General features: G+C 52.3%; 5 protein-coding genes across 5 annotated transcripts; 4 read left to right on the forward strand and 1 right to left on the reverse strand.

Moving 5' to 3' along the window:
• Window positions 1–146: 146 nt before the first annotated feature.
• Window positions 147–1,400, forward strand: ASPSYDRAFT_83431 (uncharacterized protein; the record flags this gene model as incomplete). The annotated part of the gene is made up of 1 exon (XM_040851223.1): window positions 147–1,400. One exon carries the CDS (start codon window positions 147–149, stop codon window positions 1,398–1,400), a length of 1,254 nt encoding a protein of 417 aa, XP_040707168.1.
• A 749-nt stretch (window positions 1,401–2,149) lies between these two features.
• Window positions 2,150–4,011, forward strand: ASPSYDRAFT_37902 (putative GPI anchored protein). Its single transcript, XM_040845592.1, has 3 exons — window positions 2,150–2,324; window positions 2,391–2,961; window positions 3,024–4,011. Exons 2-3 carry the CDS (start codon window positions 2,400–2,402, stop codon window positions 3,614–3,616), a joined length of 1,155 nt encoding a protein of 384 aa, XP_040707169.1. The 5' UTR covers window positions 2,150–2,324; window positions 2,391–2,399; the 3' UTR covers window positions 3,617–4,011.
• On the forward strand, window positions 3,739–5,657 carry ASPSYDRAFT_224721 (putative mitochondrial 2-oxodicarboxylate carrier protein). Its single transcript, XM_040844113.1, has 5 exons — window positions 3,739–4,011; window positions 4,075–4,085; window positions 4,170–4,199; window positions 4,252–4,338; window positions 4,491–5,657. Exons 1-5 carry the CDS (start codon window positions 3,934–3,936, stop codon window positions 5,206–5,208), a joined length of 924 nt encoding a protein of 307 aa, XP_040707170.1. The 5' UTR covers window positions 3,739–3,933; the 3' UTR covers window positions 5,209–5,657.
• Window positions 5,658–6,105: 448 nt separating this feature from the next.
• ASPSYDRAFT_83434 (basic helix-loop-helix domain-containing protein) lies at window positions 6,106–7,659 on the reverse strand (the record flags this gene model as incomplete). The annotated part of the gene is made up of 1 exon (XM_040851224.1): window positions 6,106–7,659. One exon carries the CDS (start codon window positions 7,657–7,659, stop codon window positions 6,106–6,108), a length of 1,554 nt encoding a protein of 517 aa, XP_040707171.1.
• A 5,987-nt stretch (window positions 7,660–13,646) lies between these two features.
• ASPSYDRAFT_53070 (putative Golgi traffic protein SFT2) lies at window positions 13,647–15,167 on the forward strand (the record flags this gene model as incomplete). Its single annotated transcript, XM_040848614.1, has 4 exons — window positions 13,647–13,872; window positions 14,129–14,249; window positions 14,477–14,627; window positions 15,015–15,167. The coding sequence occupies 4 exons, from the start codon at window positions 13,647–13,649 to the stop codon at window positions 15,165–15,167; spliced, it is 651 nt and encodes a 216-aa protein (XP_040707172.1).
• Window positions 15,168–15,330: the final 163 nt, after the last annotated feature.

Consider the following 15,330-nt stretch of genomic DNA (forward strand, 5'->3'; position numbering starts at 1 on the left):
CGCATGATGCTCCTCCAATATCACCCTCTAAGCGCCATGCAGTGAGGCGTGGTTACCGGCGTAGTGGTACGCGTTGTTTAGTCCACTGATCTCCCCCTCCTTCCAATTCTCCTTTTTCTCTTTCCTGCCACATTTTATTTCCCATCATGGACTCCTTCGCACGACTGCCACCCGAGCTCATTACACAGATAATTATCTATATCGCGGATTTTTCTGCGGTGGAAAGCATCATTTCTGCATCCCCTCAAGTCCACGCTGTCTTCCAGGCCCAGCCTAGTATTGTACGGGACCTGATACAGGCAGATCCCATTACAAGTTTCCCGGAAATACAAAACTTGTGCAACAATATTAGCCTGATCCAGACTTCCCTCGCTCAGTGTCCCGACCTTGCTCACTACCAACAGGCGTGCGATCGTATTCCAAACTTTGGATATACAGAAGCGCTCTGTATGCTCCGCCTGGCTGCACAAACACAACGTCTGGCTTGTACCTGCTTGACTCTTATCCAGAATAATCTTGTCTCGGCTCTTTGCGAGGTTCCTGCTGGCTCACTAAGTGGTCCTGACCGCGTACAAAAGGTCAGAGAGCCATTTTCATGGACGGAAGAGTACCGCGTATACAACTCCTTATGGCATCTCCAGCATTATTCCTACCTTCGCAAAGCAGCAACAGAGCGCTGGGGTTGGGATCAAGCATCAATTCAAACGTTAGATGCCTACGATGACTGGAACAAAATAATAGATATACGGAACATGGAAAGGTTCTGGACAGTTGCCGCTCTACTTTCAGACTTGGGTCTCAATCCTTCATACGGACATTATCCATTCCAGCATAAGCAGAGGTACCTAGCGCAAGACCTAGAGGGCGAAGAATCCTCACGCGCTGCCTGGACCTTTCCCAGAGGAACGCCGCCACCCTTCTTTTCGTCATTTAATCTGCCTCCATCACGGTATCTCACTAGTGGCAACGGCCCACCTTTCTGGAGTCCTCCGCCGCTTCCGCCCGAAACTGAAGCCACAGACGCCTGGTGGCTTACGCCGAAATATCGTTCATGGAACCCACGTCATGTGTCATACCTTCAGTTGGCAGCCAGCTCCGCCAGTCTAGATCGACAACCCAAATCTTACAGTCTACTAAACCTAAAGCCCTGGCGGCGCCTTGGTATGACTACCTGGGATACGTGGCGCATATATACTCTTGGGCTGTTCGACTTCAATCGGCGAGAGGCAATGCCAACCCCTGATGGAGGATTGCTCGAAGCAACGCCAAGGGACGAAAGAGTTCTGCAACAAACACCGGTAATTGACTATGTGTCGAGGTGGTTGGCGTTGATCGGGGAGCCACGGCGTCAGGTGCGTTCGACGTGGATTGGGGGTCTACTAAGAGAGTATGTGGTGTGATTAATTCACATAGTTCGCAAGCACTCCACGAACAGACGGACAGGTTGAAAATGGAGCTGGGTTATGTTTCTTTTGCTGAGTACTCTTCTGAATTTCCCATGCGTCATATTCTAGAAGACTCGGTATAACAATAGGGTTGCGCGGTTAACCGATAGTATATTGGGTCTCGGTTTCGGTTGATTTTGGGTTATTTGAGATGGAGAGATACCTGATATCTGGAGCATGGGTTTCTATGCTCTTTATCTTCTTGGGTTTCGACTTTGGGTTGTTGTTTAGAGTTGAGACCCACTGATAGACCGTGGTTGATCAACGGGCCGGTCCGATTTCTCGCTTCGTATAGGAATGAACTCGCGATGGATGGCTAGAGAAAGTCCCTGATCGTTATCTAGATGGCAAATTTGGTAAACTGGAGATTGTGAGGTGATGTGAGCATCTTAATTCATTTGTCTTTGAGTACCTCGTTGAGGATTCGCAGTGTAGTAACAAATGTCTTTGGCTATTGTCTCTATTGTAAATCATGCACTGAGTTTACACTGACAGCCCATCTCACAGCACTAGCCTGTAGATAGTACCCTAGAATGAATGCTATTTTACTATATTACTCTTCTAATATAAACCGTAAGTGGGTAATGAAGTAGCTGCTGTATACGGAGTAGTAATGTATAGCATACTTTGATCAGACTAGTCCCGATCGGGCGCAGAGCTGTCTCAGCGCAGACTCGAGATTCCCAGCCATCGCATTTCAACCCACCAGCTCACCAATGGCCGAATTTTTTATCCCTTCGCTGACCGCGGTCAGATTTAACTATCCATTTCAATTATTCCACCCATTGGAGCTGCTCGATATTTGGGTTACTTTTGTGTTCAGGCTTGGTTACTGATTTAGGCACATATCGAGAGAGCTTAGGCACATTCCAGGCATCGGTATGAAACATCTGCATTCTCCATTTGTGTTTTAGACTAGACAGGACACCGTTAACTCGTTTGCAGATCAACAAAATGTTATTCGCGCCTTTATTGATCGGCGCAGCCTCAATCGCTGCCCGGGTGTCAGCAAACACAGAAAAAAGCGAGCAAGGCAATGGCGGCGAAACAGCTCTGTCCCCCAAAAGGCCCGTAGGCATACGAAAGATGAGCAATGACTCGGGAGAAAAGTTCTTTATGCACTACTGGAACTTTGAGGAAGACGACAGTGTCGCAAACTCCACAGAAGCGCAGGATAGCACTTCACACACCGAAATTGAACGCAGTTCTATCCTGCCTCGCGAATACTATTTCCAGCCGCCGCTTTTTGAGCGCTCTGCACCGCTTGCTCCGAGGGACTTTCAATGTCCTGCGGGGACGGAGGCGTGTACGTCCATTGACCGATCGGACATCTGCTGCGGTACGGACGAGACGTGCGTGCAGGTTGAGGATACCGGGTCTGGGGACGTGGGCTGTTGTCCGGCAGGCCAGGAATGTTCAGGAACGATTGGGTCTTGCTGGGAGGGATACACTACCTGTCCATCTTCTCTTGGAGGGGGGTGCTGTTTCCCTGGCTTCGAGTGTGTCGATGGGGGTTGTAAGTGCCTAAAATTATCCCGGTTACGAGAAAGAAGGCAGGATTTTAACCTACAATACCAGGCTCTCATGTCGTTACTGTGACACTGACCTTTTCCTCGACAACGCTGACGACTACTTCGACTGAGACGATTTCCGCGACGAGCACCACCTCGGAGCCCACTACCACAAGCAGCACATCATCAACAGGGGATCTGTCTCCGCCCGATCGACCTACAAGTTCAACTACGAGCACAAGCTCCGAAACCGAAACGTCCTGTCCAACCGGCTTCTACGCGTGCTCCGCAGTCTACCACGGTGGGTGTTGCCAGACGGGCCGAGACTGCGATACTACTTCATGCCCGGCTCTACCATCGACAACGATTGTGAGCAATGGCCAAACCATTGTGGCTGCCGAGCCGACGACTACAGCAGACGGCAGTGAAGATAGCGGTCCGAAGGGGTGTGCGAGTGGCTGGTTTAGCTGCGCAGATACAGTCGGCGGCGGGTGCTGCCCAACCGGATATGCGTGCGGGTCGAGCTGTACGGCAGTGCCGACTGCGTCGACAACGGGGACAGTGGATAAAGTGGCGCCGACGGTAGAGTCGATGGCTGGAGTTGTGAAGGTTAACTGGGCGTTGTGGGCTATTTTGGCTGTGATGATGATGATGCTATAATATGGATATGAACTAGAATGAATTAGACGAGTGAATGATAATGATAACACAATAACAACTAGAATAAACAAGGAATCGAGTCCCGATGCGAACGCGGGGAGCGTGGGGAATGGTTTATCCCTGAACAGGCAGGATTTTCCGAGGCCTTAACCGAGTGCAGCGGCGGGTGAACATTCAGCGCCAACAAGTCGGCGTCCGGCCCGTCCTCGCGCCCACTCCAAATCGTCCCGGCCTTCTCCTCACATCTCCTCTCTTCTCCTCGTCGTTTCGCCGTTCTCTCTCTCTTTCTCCATCCCCCTCTCCACTCCCAATTCACAATGTCGAGCAGCAACACCCAGGCGCCCCTCCCCTTCGGGTACCAGTTCGTCGCTGGTGCCGTCGCCGGTGTGTCGGAGGTAAGTGGGCTGATCTGGTCAATCGGTTAAATTGATTTGGAGCTGACTGACCGCGTGACTCAGATTCTGGTTATGTACGACTTTTCCCTCTGTCGCTTCGCTTTCCGGCGCAAATAAGGCTATCTCAGTTCCGGGATGATCACTAACAGCTAATTCAGGTACCCATTGGATGTTGTCAAGACCCGAGTGTACGTCCCCGCAAATCCACACCAATTGAGCCTCAACTGACACTTCGGACAGTCAACTGCAGCAAGGCGCTGGCGCTGCCGGTGAGGAAGGATACAATGGCATGTTCGACTGCTTCCGCAAGATCATCCGCAATGAAGGGTATGTCCTTCTCCCCCCCCCCCTTCCACGAGGAGGTTCATCCCGAGTGAATACTCGTTTATTCAGACGGAGGAGTACGTTTACCTCTCTCTCTCTCTCTCTCTCTCTCTCCGTTGCCGGTCACTATAAACAAATATTGAAACAACCAAAAGTGCCTCCCGTCTCTACCGTGGTATCTCAGCCCCCATCCTCATGGAAGCGCCCAAGCGCGCGACCAAGTTCGCCGCCAACGACTCCTGGGGCTCCTTCTACCGCAACCTCTTCGGCGTCGAGAAGCAAACCCAGTCTCTCGCCATCCTAACCGGTGCCACCGCCGGAGCAACCGAATCCTTCGTCGTCGTCCCCTTCGAACTCGTCAAGATCCGTCTGCAAGACCGCGCCTCGGCCGGAAAATACAATGGCATGCTCGATGTCGTCCGCAAGATCGTCGCCGCCGAGGGTCCCCTCGCCCTCTACAACGGTCTCGAGAGCACACTGTGGCGCCACATCCTCTGGAACTCCGGCTACTTCGGCTGTATCTTCCAGGTGCGCGCGCAGATGCCCGCGCCCGAACCAGGCAACAAGACGCAGCAGACCCGCAATGATCTGATCGCGGGTTCCATCGGAGGAACGGCCGGTACGATCCTCAACACGCCCATGGACGTCGTCAAGTCGCGCATCCAGAACAGCCCTAAGATCGCGGGTCAGACGCCCAAGTACAACTGGGCCTGGCCTGCTGTGGGCACGGTCATGAAGGAGGAAGGGTTTGCGGCACTGTACAAGGGCTTCATGCCCAAGGTTCTGCGACTGGGTCCTGGTGGTGGAATCCTGCTCGTTGTGTTTACGGGAGTCATGGACTTCTTTAGGAAGATGAGGGGGGAGGCTGTCTAGATTAGATCTACTTGTTTGTTCATCTAACTAAAAACCTGGGTTCCGTTCGTTCGCTCTTCATTTCGTTTTGTTTTGGATGGTTCATAGATTGTTCCATAGAAAGAGAGTTAAGCAATTTCAGATCTTGTACATGTATATGTATGTTTCATCCTGGGTTGCGATTCAGATTAAGCATATTCTCCACAAGCCCCCCCCCAACCAACTGCTCTTATTCGTACTAGGCAGTGGGAGGGGCGGCGGCGGAGAGAAGGGCTGACTTAGCTACACTCACATCCATAAATCGAGAATCAACCAATCAAGCCCACAGATAATGCGGACTAAGTCATGCAACGCTGTATGAATATTCAAGACTAATATATAACATCACATGTCCATTCCGAAATACTGAGCAAGAGCGAGGACAGAAGTAAGTTGCGTAAATTATTAGGGCGACAAGAAGAGAGAAACAAAAGTTCAAGTAAAACAGGAAAAGGGTATCGACGGAGCAAGCAGAAGCCAGTACAGAATGTAACCCAGGTGAAAAGCAGTCTGAAAATATGTAGATAAAGTCAGGTAAACAAAAACGAAAGAGGTGGGTTCGAAAAAAATAAGAAGCGGTGCTAGGACAAATGACCTTAGTAGGGTAGGGTAAAAGTAGGGGCACGCTGTGTTCTGCGTGTGATACGAACAGATAAAAACGAACAAGACAACATAACGACATGAAACAGAAGTAACAGGACAGCTCTACCTGAACGCAACATACAAATGCAGAGCAAACAAAACAAGACACGAAATTCCATATACCCATATATCACTCCTGCGTACGCCGGTCAACTACCACATCCGTTGACGCCATGTATGCAACAATTATGACGCGTAATCATAAGAAAAGCACAGTTCGAGCTGCAAACGAGTAGCCTAGTTCATCTCCATGGCATATTCGTCTTCCTCCTTAAAGCTCATGCCTGCATGTCCAGACGTGTTCCAGTACTGTGCCTGACCGGCGTTGTTGGAACCGCTGAATGGAGGGCTCAGGCTCTGGGGGCTCAAGGCACCATTTGACGTCGCATCGCCAGCCATGTTGGTGTGCTTTGGAACTCGCAGGCCAGAACCGGGTGCACGGCTGTATTGGAATGAGGTTGGGTCGTTCTTCTCAATGGCGTCCAGAATTTCGGTGCGCATCCGCTTCTCCTCCTCGGTTTGCTCAAACGGCCAGGTTCCTCCAAGGCTGCTGATCAGCTCGGCAAGCTCGGCTTCCTGTTGAATTTTCACATGAAGAGCCCACATAAGATCTCTCGTCCAACCAACAGCGCCGTTGAGGATGTCTCCCTTGTTTGGACCCTTTTCTTTCTCTTCGATCGGGAGACCCATGGTAATATTGCCGGCGGCGCGCCGACCTGTCCCACCGGCCAAAAGCGAAGTGGCCGCATTGGGGGTACCTCCTGGTCCAGGAAGGGCAGAGTTGTTGACAAGCTGTTTGCGGACCTTGTCATCTTCCAGGCGGTGTTGGGGTACTAGGTGAGAAAGATCTTGGATGCGTTCGTTGATGTTATCGCGCCGGCGACGTTCAACGAGGTTGTGGGAAGCCCTCCTGCGCCGGCGCTTGGCTTCCTGGGATTCCATGTCCTGGCCACCTCCAGGCAAGTGAGCATCAACCTTGGCCGGCAAAGAAGCATGCTTTCCTGACTTGATTATTTCCGAAATGGCCGCATGATGAGATGGATGGCCTGGCGATGAGATGGGAGACTCGGCATACGATTGTGCACTTCCGGGCGTGCCATCCCATTGGTTTGACAGAGTCTTGTGGTGGCGGTGTTGTAAACCTGTTCGAATTGGCTGAGAAGGAAAGCTTCCGGATTCTGGAGTCCCAAGCGCCAAACCACCCATGGCGGGAGTCTTGGGAGTCATGGGGCTGCGGGCATCCATCGATGCTCGGTCCATTGCCTGCATGCTCGGTCGAGCCTTGCCATTGAGGTAACTTTGCTCCAGGTGGGAGCCAGCGCTCTGGACATGGGAAGAACTCAACTGCCCTTGGTTAACTCCCCGAAAGTGGTCATAGTTAAAGCTGCTCTGCATGAATGGGCTGTGTATGGGTCCACCATCTGGAGTGTTCGAGTACATCTGCGACATCTGACTGGGATGACTCATAGCGATGCCTGCGCTAGATGGGTGATCCTGCATGTAATTCTGTTGGATACCATTCTGTCCGTTAATTTCCAAATCCAACAATTCATCCGTATCGATTCCGGAATTCCCAAAGTTGAAGCTGGACGACATGTTCTGCTGGTTGCCGAATCCAAAGTTCCCCATAAATCCACCATTCTGCATTGTCAGGTCCGAGGGGTCGATCCCATCATTAGGGTTCCCAAATTGGTTATGCATTGAATATCCGGATTGCGACATCATGAAAGGGTTCTGGTCACTGTTGGGTTCGTCAGGCTCAGTTTTAATGAACATACTTGCTTCAGTCATGGTCTGTGTCCAGACTGAGCAGGTCTTCAATTTTGAAGTCGGTCGGTTCTTATCCACGGGGAGCCCTTACGGTCCAGAAACCAAAAAAAGAGAGAAACGATCTCAGTTATAAACCCCGAGACAACGTGTGTGGCGGGGGAAAAAAGGGGGAGGTATGTTGGAGATTGCAAGGTTGAGTACCCCTCGCTTCGGTATGACGATGTAAGCTGACTAGGGCGGGAAGTGGCGATGCCTAGTTTGGCAGGATATGAAGCGTTCGATAAAGCGAGATGTGACGAACGCGAATCTGTGTCTTTATCTTGTTAATGCAAAGATGTCCAAAGGGCAGACCAATAAAGGAATTGCAATTCTGAGCGGACTCGGTAGACAAAGAAGTGCACGGATGTCAGGGTCAGGGATAAGGGTTTACCAACCAAGAGGAGATTATTGTCAGAGGAGCAAAGCGGTGATTCGGAAGGAAGGTGCGAAGATGAAGAGGATAAAAAAAAAAAAAAAGGATGGCTCGGAGCGAGGAAATGAGGTGTGGCCAGGGAGATGTGGTTTGGGAGCGGACGATTTAGTGGACGAGTCAGGTCAAAAGCGACTCCTATCGTGAGTGGATTCCAGATTCCAATAGGCCGGGCTGTCGATCGTGAGCCACGCAAGAGCTGAATAATCGGTCTAAAAGGCCCGGTGTGAGCGACGACGGGAATGCGCCAAAAGAAATATTGCGAAAGAAACGAGGGCAGAAAAAGAAAAGAAGCGACAAAATTGAACTGCGATAAGCAACTAGTGTCAGAGAGGACGTGAGAATGACTTGAGGAGGCGTGGCCGTAAGCGAAGAGGACAATGGGAGCGTGGGGAGTGGGACGGGTCGATAAGGGCGCAGTGGCAGTGGCAGTGGCCGCGAGGCGGGGTGGCACTGGAATGTGTCCTTGACAGCCTGGAGGTGCGGTGAGCGCTGCAGCCGGCTGCGAGTTGCGGGTTGCGACAAAGGCGACTGGCAGCAGTGACAATGCGAAAACAGCGACGGTGACAGGTAATATACTCCGTTTCAAGGGATGGAGATCCTGGAGGTAGCGTGGGGGGCAGTCGATCGATTTGGCTGCGACAGAGAGGCGGTGGCAGTTGAGTCGAGCTGAAACAGCGGAGAGATCGAGGCACGGGCGGTCGCGGCCGGCAGTATCCAGTGGAACAGTTCCTCAGTTCTCACATGGAGTCCTCATCCACTGCAGTCATTCGCAGGCATTTATTTATCTGTCCGCTCAGACTCCGCCCTCGGCCCAACCACGATTGCCCTCCGCGCTGGGGCCCTGGCGCTGTCTTTCTGGGCAAATTGGGTCGTCGAATAAGCGCGCCCCGCGAACTGTTTCCCCCGGGGGCGCGATCCTAACGGCCTAACCCCGCTGCGAGGGGCATGCAGTATGCGGTCACTCACAGTTGTCGTGAATCAATTCGCGGCGCAGCGAACTGGCGACAAGTGAATGCCGTTTTCATCCGTCACAGACCCAGTGCTTCACCATTGATTGTCGGAAGTGCGTACGTAAAACTCCGCCCCATTCCTGAAGGCAATCATTCAGGGTCCCGGGATCCTTTCGGCCCAAACAAGGGTTGGGTTGCCCCTCATCCTCTCCTCCACGCAAGTGCTAGTGCGACAAGAATGGAAAATGCGAATACGCGAAACATGAAACTAACAAATTCACTCACCGGAAATGTCAAAATGGTGTTGATACGAGGGTTCAGGTTTTCTTCTATCTGTTTCGAAGTACATTGTCAGCGTCCGTGCCCTCAAAAGGTGGGTTCACCCGGGCTATGGCTCATGGAAACAAGTCAAGCGAGGTCAGCCTGTCGCACATGGCGAGAAGGCCCAGCAGCGGCCTGACTGTAGAAGGATGCAGGCGAGAAGCCAGTCCTTGCAGGACTTTCTAGGAAACGTCGGATATACCGAGCGAACAACAGGCACCAGCAAACCATACTTACATTCGAGCAGGCAGAGAGCTTGAGGATGCTCAGACTGAATAGCAGATGTTCACTGTGCCACTCTTGAGCGACAAAGAGACAAAGAGGTCAGGTGTATGAAGATGTCGGATCTCTCAAAAATCCAACAAAACGGGCGAAGAATCTGCGGGAAGGATAGCATAGCCGTCTTGCTGTCAAGAGCTTGAGAGGCAAACGAAGCAAAGGAGAAATGACATGCAGGTCAAAGCGACGGGGGTTGTTGGGGTCTTTATAAGCGTCTCTGGAACAGCCACACTGCGGAGCCTCTCATTTGATATACATACCGCTGCACCGGTCATGCATGGCGTCGATCGTCAACTGGGTGAGGCTTAATAGGGCTAACTACCATAAATTACGCGCGTTATTCGTTTCCCAGCAAGGCAGGGGACAAAAAAAGGCCAGAAACAAAAGGTGAAGGAGGTGGCAGCGAAGGTAGCAAGAAAGCTATGCGAACATGGAGGGTGTCAAGATGGACCACTGGGAAGAGTTGACGAGGGCAACAAGGGGCTGTGGTTGGTCGATGGCGATGGTGTAGAGACAGAAAAGGTCAGATACCTCCGTCCAAGGTTAGGATTCACGCACCCACCAAGGAGGGTGGTACATGCAGAGGGGAGGAGGAGAATAACATCCACTCTGCGCATCCCATGAACAGGCCCAGGTACTACTAGACTACTATATTTGTCACCTGTTGCTTTCCTGAGGCGACATCATGACTCACTTCGTGTCAGCCGTTTTCTTCTTATTTCTCTCCGCACACCCTCCTTCTTTTTCGTCCTGGGCTCGAAAACTTGCTTTGGCACCCCAGGAGCATCTGTTTCTTTGTTGGGCAAAGTCCAAACATACCGTCGCCTCCCTGATCATCCCGACGCTACGGTGAGTGACCAGCGAACGTGAGAGCCCGAAGGTATTCCAGACACAGGGCTTGAGGATGACATCATGGGCTTTTTTTTACGAGTTTATGACAAAGTAAAAAAAACGAAAAGAACTAGGAAAAAGGTAAAAAGCGTAAAAAAAGTGAATTGCTGACCACCGCTTCAGTCCTGGCATACCGGACCAGACGGATATCAAGGAAAAGCAGAGCCATGTGGGTGACCAGGAGCTGCGCAGGCCGCATTAGGAAGCAGGACGGAGAACAGCGCCCGTCATTTGTCCACAAGCGCAGCTAGAGCAACAGATCGACAAGTGCTGGAAACAACACCCGACGGATGTCGCTGGTGAGAATCGAGGCCACTACTCCCATGCAATAGGCGTTTACGTAGGAGGGGGTGCACTATTTCATCATCAACCCAGGACGTCTCCCAGGCTGTCCGAGCGCCGCGTCTCAAGCTGAACACAGACTCTGCACACAAGGCGGTCCGTGAGTCTGCAGTGTGCAGCATGTCGCCTCCCGATAAACGTTGCGTCCAGGCAACAGTCTTGATAGGTAGAGCACCGAGTGTGGCGCAGTAGACTGCCTTCGTATCTGATCCAGATCCTACACCGCGCTTTCGAAGTCTGTAGAATTAGCTTCTACCTTGAATTCGGCGCCTGCGATCATTTCCTGTTAGGCGATGCGGGATTTGAAATAGAGCTGAGCTAGGAATGTGAGGAAGTCAGAAGTCAGCCGAAGACGGCGCTCGGAATGCGCGATGGCCCGCCAATGTAATCACTCATTAGGGCTGGCAGAGTGGCCGACAGGCAAGGCAAGGGAGGGCCATGGGGGATGGGGTTGCATTGAGAAAAGCTTCTCATATAAAGTTCTGGGTTATTGGACACAGAAAAAAGAAAGCATTCCAGGCAGAGAAACAGTCTACTCCGTACAAGGGAAACGCATATTGGCTCCCGCAGATTCGTGCCCGCGCCGTCCCGTCAAGGTTCGGGGTGCATGGGGGCGATCGATGATAAAGACGTATCCACGGTTGCAGCAAGGAGTTTCCAAGATGCATCATCCAGTGGGCCGCTATTACGTCCATTCCCCCGCTTGGTCAGGACTCCAGGAGCCGGCGGAGAGTTTTCCGAGACTTTTCTGTATCTGTAAACTGGCTCTAAAGCCGGGGTTGCAGGCCAACCGACGCAACAGGGGCTACAAGCTAATACGGACTGTACGGGTAGACGTCGTTATCCCGCAGCTCTAGTGTAACGTGGAGACGACGAATGGACCAGCAGGTTAATTTGTTCGGGTGTGACGAGGTTCGGTTATCCGAAATTTGACTCAGGCTTGTCATACCTTGATAGACATAACGACAATCTTAAGATGGGGGGTAGTAGTGGCGGTGATCTCCCTCCACTTGGACCGTGCTCAGGTGGATTGAATTGGGGGATGCGCCGGAATGCAGAGGGCGATCGCTTCCGTCTGTGCCGTTTGTGTCCTCTTGCAGCCTGGGGAGGGGCAAGGAGGGGACTGGCGAAAAGGATTGTATTGGAGGAATATAGATAAGATCTTCGAAATGTCGATGGTCCGCGTCTCCGTCCCCGTCTCCATGTGCATCTGCAATCAGATATGCAGGCTAGCTGCTAGTCTCCGGCGTGCATGAATAGTGACGAGCAGATCAAGCTCTGTGAGGTCGGGTCTGGCTGCCGAGATGAGGGCTCGCGCGATGGCCGCCAAATCTCCAGTAATGCGCAATCTGCAGGCGGTTTAGCGTATCTCGCTTGACTTGCATGTTTGGGAAGAGTTGGGATGGTGTTTTCGTGGAGGAGGGGAACGAGAATCATCACCAGCTGCTGTGACGGGCCAATGACGGCTCAGCATCACAGCCCGATCCAGAAGGCGGTGGTCACCCCTCCAATCGTCTCAGACATGGAGGGTAGCTGGCCAATCGAATGTATGCGCTCTGCCATCTGCGGAAGTTTTGTCATCAGCTATTGGCTCCTGCTCAGACCCCGGACCCGCCCAGGATCGCCCGTTCTATTTTGGGACTAGCTCCGTCTCATCAGCTGCCAAACGTCCACCGCCTGCTCTGAACCTTGGAACGTTGGATGCTCCGTCTCAGTCGACCACCTCCGCAAGTGCTAGCTATCAAGGGCTTCAAGGGCGGCTAAAACATCCACGGTCTCAGATATTTGAATTCGCCAAAAGCGTACTGGTATGCGGTCTCTCTTGCCCCTCCACCCTTTCGCCTCTGACTCGTAACTGAACTTTCCGATGCCCACACACACACACACACACACACCACTGCCCACCCTCCTCTTCTTGTGCTTCCTCGTTCTCCAAGTCGGTCAGATGACACAATTGCTAATATCGCAGCCTGCTGCAGAAACGGCCCCAGCGTCTCAGCCTCGAGATACCGCAGTGCCTTGACGTTACGCTGTTCGAACAGGCAGACTCCCACCCCCCTTCCAGGTTCTCCGCAACTCTCCCCCACCTGGTCTGTTCGCCTCCTGGCTCTCGCGTTTGCTTCGTTAGGTTTAGAGCCCGCTGTCGCTTCTGCCTTAGTGAGTGGGCTCGCAGTACGGTGTAGTTGCGGTGTATCTCGAGATCTTTCTTCCTTAGCCCTTGACGTCACCTCGCATCCTGGCTCCGATCCAACAGCTAGGAAATCTTATCGCGCGAAGGAGCAAACAGACGGCCAGTAAAGAGGCTGAAGTTTGAATAGTGTAAAGCTCTTATTGAAGGGATCACACGCTTGTCCGGGTTATCAAATTGGTCGGTACTTCCCAGAAGCCCGTCGATCGATACATTTCTTCAGATTTCGCCCGTTCCCGAGCTCCCTTTAGGGCCTCTTTAGTGTCGGTCCGCAGCAGTCACCTGGCCCGTGTTCTTTCGCCCTATAACCTCTTTCTGCCTGCTTAGCGTTCGGCAACCCTCCACTACAAGATATATGCAGATCATCTGCACGCCCAACACCAGTATCCGTCGTGCATAGTCCCTGCAGCGACCTCCTGCTTGACATCCCAGTTTCACGCTACAGTGGCGGCCAGTGCATTTGGCAAAACCACTGGAATACTCGGCAAACCAAGGAATTGTTTCTCCTCTTTCTCCGCGTTAGTCCAGGAGCTCCCGGATTTGGCTGCGAAGAGCAAAGCCCGTCATGGCATCAACCACGTTTCGGGATTCAGTGAACTCACTGGGCTGGTCGCGACGAGACGGCGATGTCACAGCGAGCACCAACTCGTCCACTCCCTTCCTATCGAGGTTACAGTCCTATAATCCCTTTGGCCAAGGCGATGGTTATCTACAACTTCCCACACACGAAAACCCAGGAGCTCCCCTACCTGCTCCTAGTCGACGAGAGGAGGAGGATGCTTTCTTTGCGCGTAAGTCTCTGGAACCCATGACTCTGCCTCTGATTTATCAGGTTTGTTTGATTCGCTGCGTCCTCCTGTCCAGGTGACAAGAGCTCGATCCAGCCTTGGAAAGATAGCTCTTTCGTTGTCTAGGATGGCACTATCAACCCCAGTTACTCCTGTCTCGCACCCTGCTTGCTTTAACATACCGTTTTCCTTTTTCGTCCTTTATGTTTCTATGATCTCCCATTTTAGCGTCTTGCCAGGCTAATCCTTTCCATTACAGTAAGTCGATGGGATCGGATGCTCATCTTCTTTGCATGCAATCTTGGTGCCGCTGTCTGCTTCGTGATTTGCTTTTTCCTATTCCCAGTGCTCTCGGTCAAGCCCCGCAAATTCGCCATCCTGTAAGTCTCCTTCGTTTACAAATCCCGCCTGATCGTTTCTTTACGTTATCCTGTTCATACCACACCCTTGCCCTTACGTCGTGCGGCACGGGCGGCGTTGTTCGTCATGCCGTGGTTGAGAAACCGCCCTGGGCAAATCAGAGCCCGCGCCGCATACCTACCCCTTCTTCCATTTTATTGTGCCTGGTAATATGGACTGGACCTGATCGTTTGTCTCTCTCTAATAGGTGGTCTGTCGGATCGTTACTTTTCCTGCTATCATGGGCTGTCCTCATGGGACCCGTAATCTACGCTAGGCATCTGATCTCTGGATCACGCTTGCCCTTCACTGCCGCCTATTTTGGGTCAATCGCGTTGACCCTCTATTTTGCTATCGGAGTAAGTCTCTTCCTGCCTTTTGTCCGCCTTGATTTTCGGTGGATCGGCCCGCCGTGCATGTACACCCCCTGCATATAATGCATATTCATACAGATGAGATTCAAGAATCCTGCTTGACAATCCCACCTGCTACCCATCATCGATACCTCTCACAGTCGGTATCAGAAAGGCGCAGCGCATGACATCATCTTGCTTACATTGGCGCCTGATGCACCCTGTCGTCCAGAAGCAGCCGGGAATCCCGAACAGGCGGCCGGATGCGCGGGGAGAGGGGAGCACTGTTAAACCAACTAGCCCTCCTTTCTCTTCCAACCCCTAGATCCCATGAACAGCATTAGAACCAGTCTCATATCATCCAGAAGCTAACTTTCTTCTCTTTCTCCACAGCTCCAATCCACTCTGCTCACCCTCATCTCGTCCATCTTCCAACTCGCCGCCCTCCTCTGGTATGTCGTCAGCTATTTCCCCATGGGCAGCTCGGGCCTGCAATTCATGGGTCGCTTCGGTGCCCAGCGCGTCACGGCTTGGATGACTGCTTAGTTCCTCTCGCCATCGCACGCGCAAGCCCTATCACCTGGCTCGCCATGCATAGCCTACGTCAGTCTAGCTGCGTACTCCTCGCTACGTGCAGCCTGTTCTCTCGGCGCGATATGATATGTCGATATGAATGAGTAAAATCGCAATCAACCTGTTAATAGTTTTG

Source organism: Aspergillus sydowii, assembly GCF_001890705.1.
Source record: "Aspergillus sydowii CBS 593.65 unplaced genomic scaffold ASPSYscaffold_1, whole genome shotgun sequence".
NCBI classification, from domain to species: Eukaryota; Fungi; Ascomycota; class Eurotiomycetes; order Eurotiales; family Aspergillaceae; genus Aspergillus; species Aspergillus sydowii.

What these genes read in the sequence shown, in the direction of transcription:
- ASPSYDRAFT_37902 (XM_040845592.1), top strand. Translation starts at nt 2,400, where the DNA reads ATGTTATTCGCGCCTTTATTGATCGGCGCAGCCTCAATCGCTGCCCGG. An exon ending in CGAGTGTGTCGATGGGGGTT is followed by an intron (nt 2,962 to 3,023) that starts GTAAGTGCCTAA and finishes CTACAATACCAG; the next exon opens with GCTCTCATGTCGTTACTGTG.
- ASPSYDRAFT_224721 (XM_040844113.1), top strand. Translation starts at nt 3,934, where the DNA reads ATGTCGAGCAGCAACACCCAGGCGCCCCTCCCCTTCGGGTACCAGTTC. An exon ending in GATGTTGTCAAGACCCGAGT is followed by an intron (nt 4,200 to 4,251) that starts GTACGTCCCCGC and finishes CACTTCGGACAG; the next exon opens with TCAACTGCAGCAAGGCGCTG. An exon ending in AAGATCATCCGCAATGAAGG is followed by an intron (nt 4,339 to 4,490) that starts GTATGTCCTTCT and finishes AACAACCAAAAG; the next exon opens with TGCCTCCCGTCTCTACCGTG.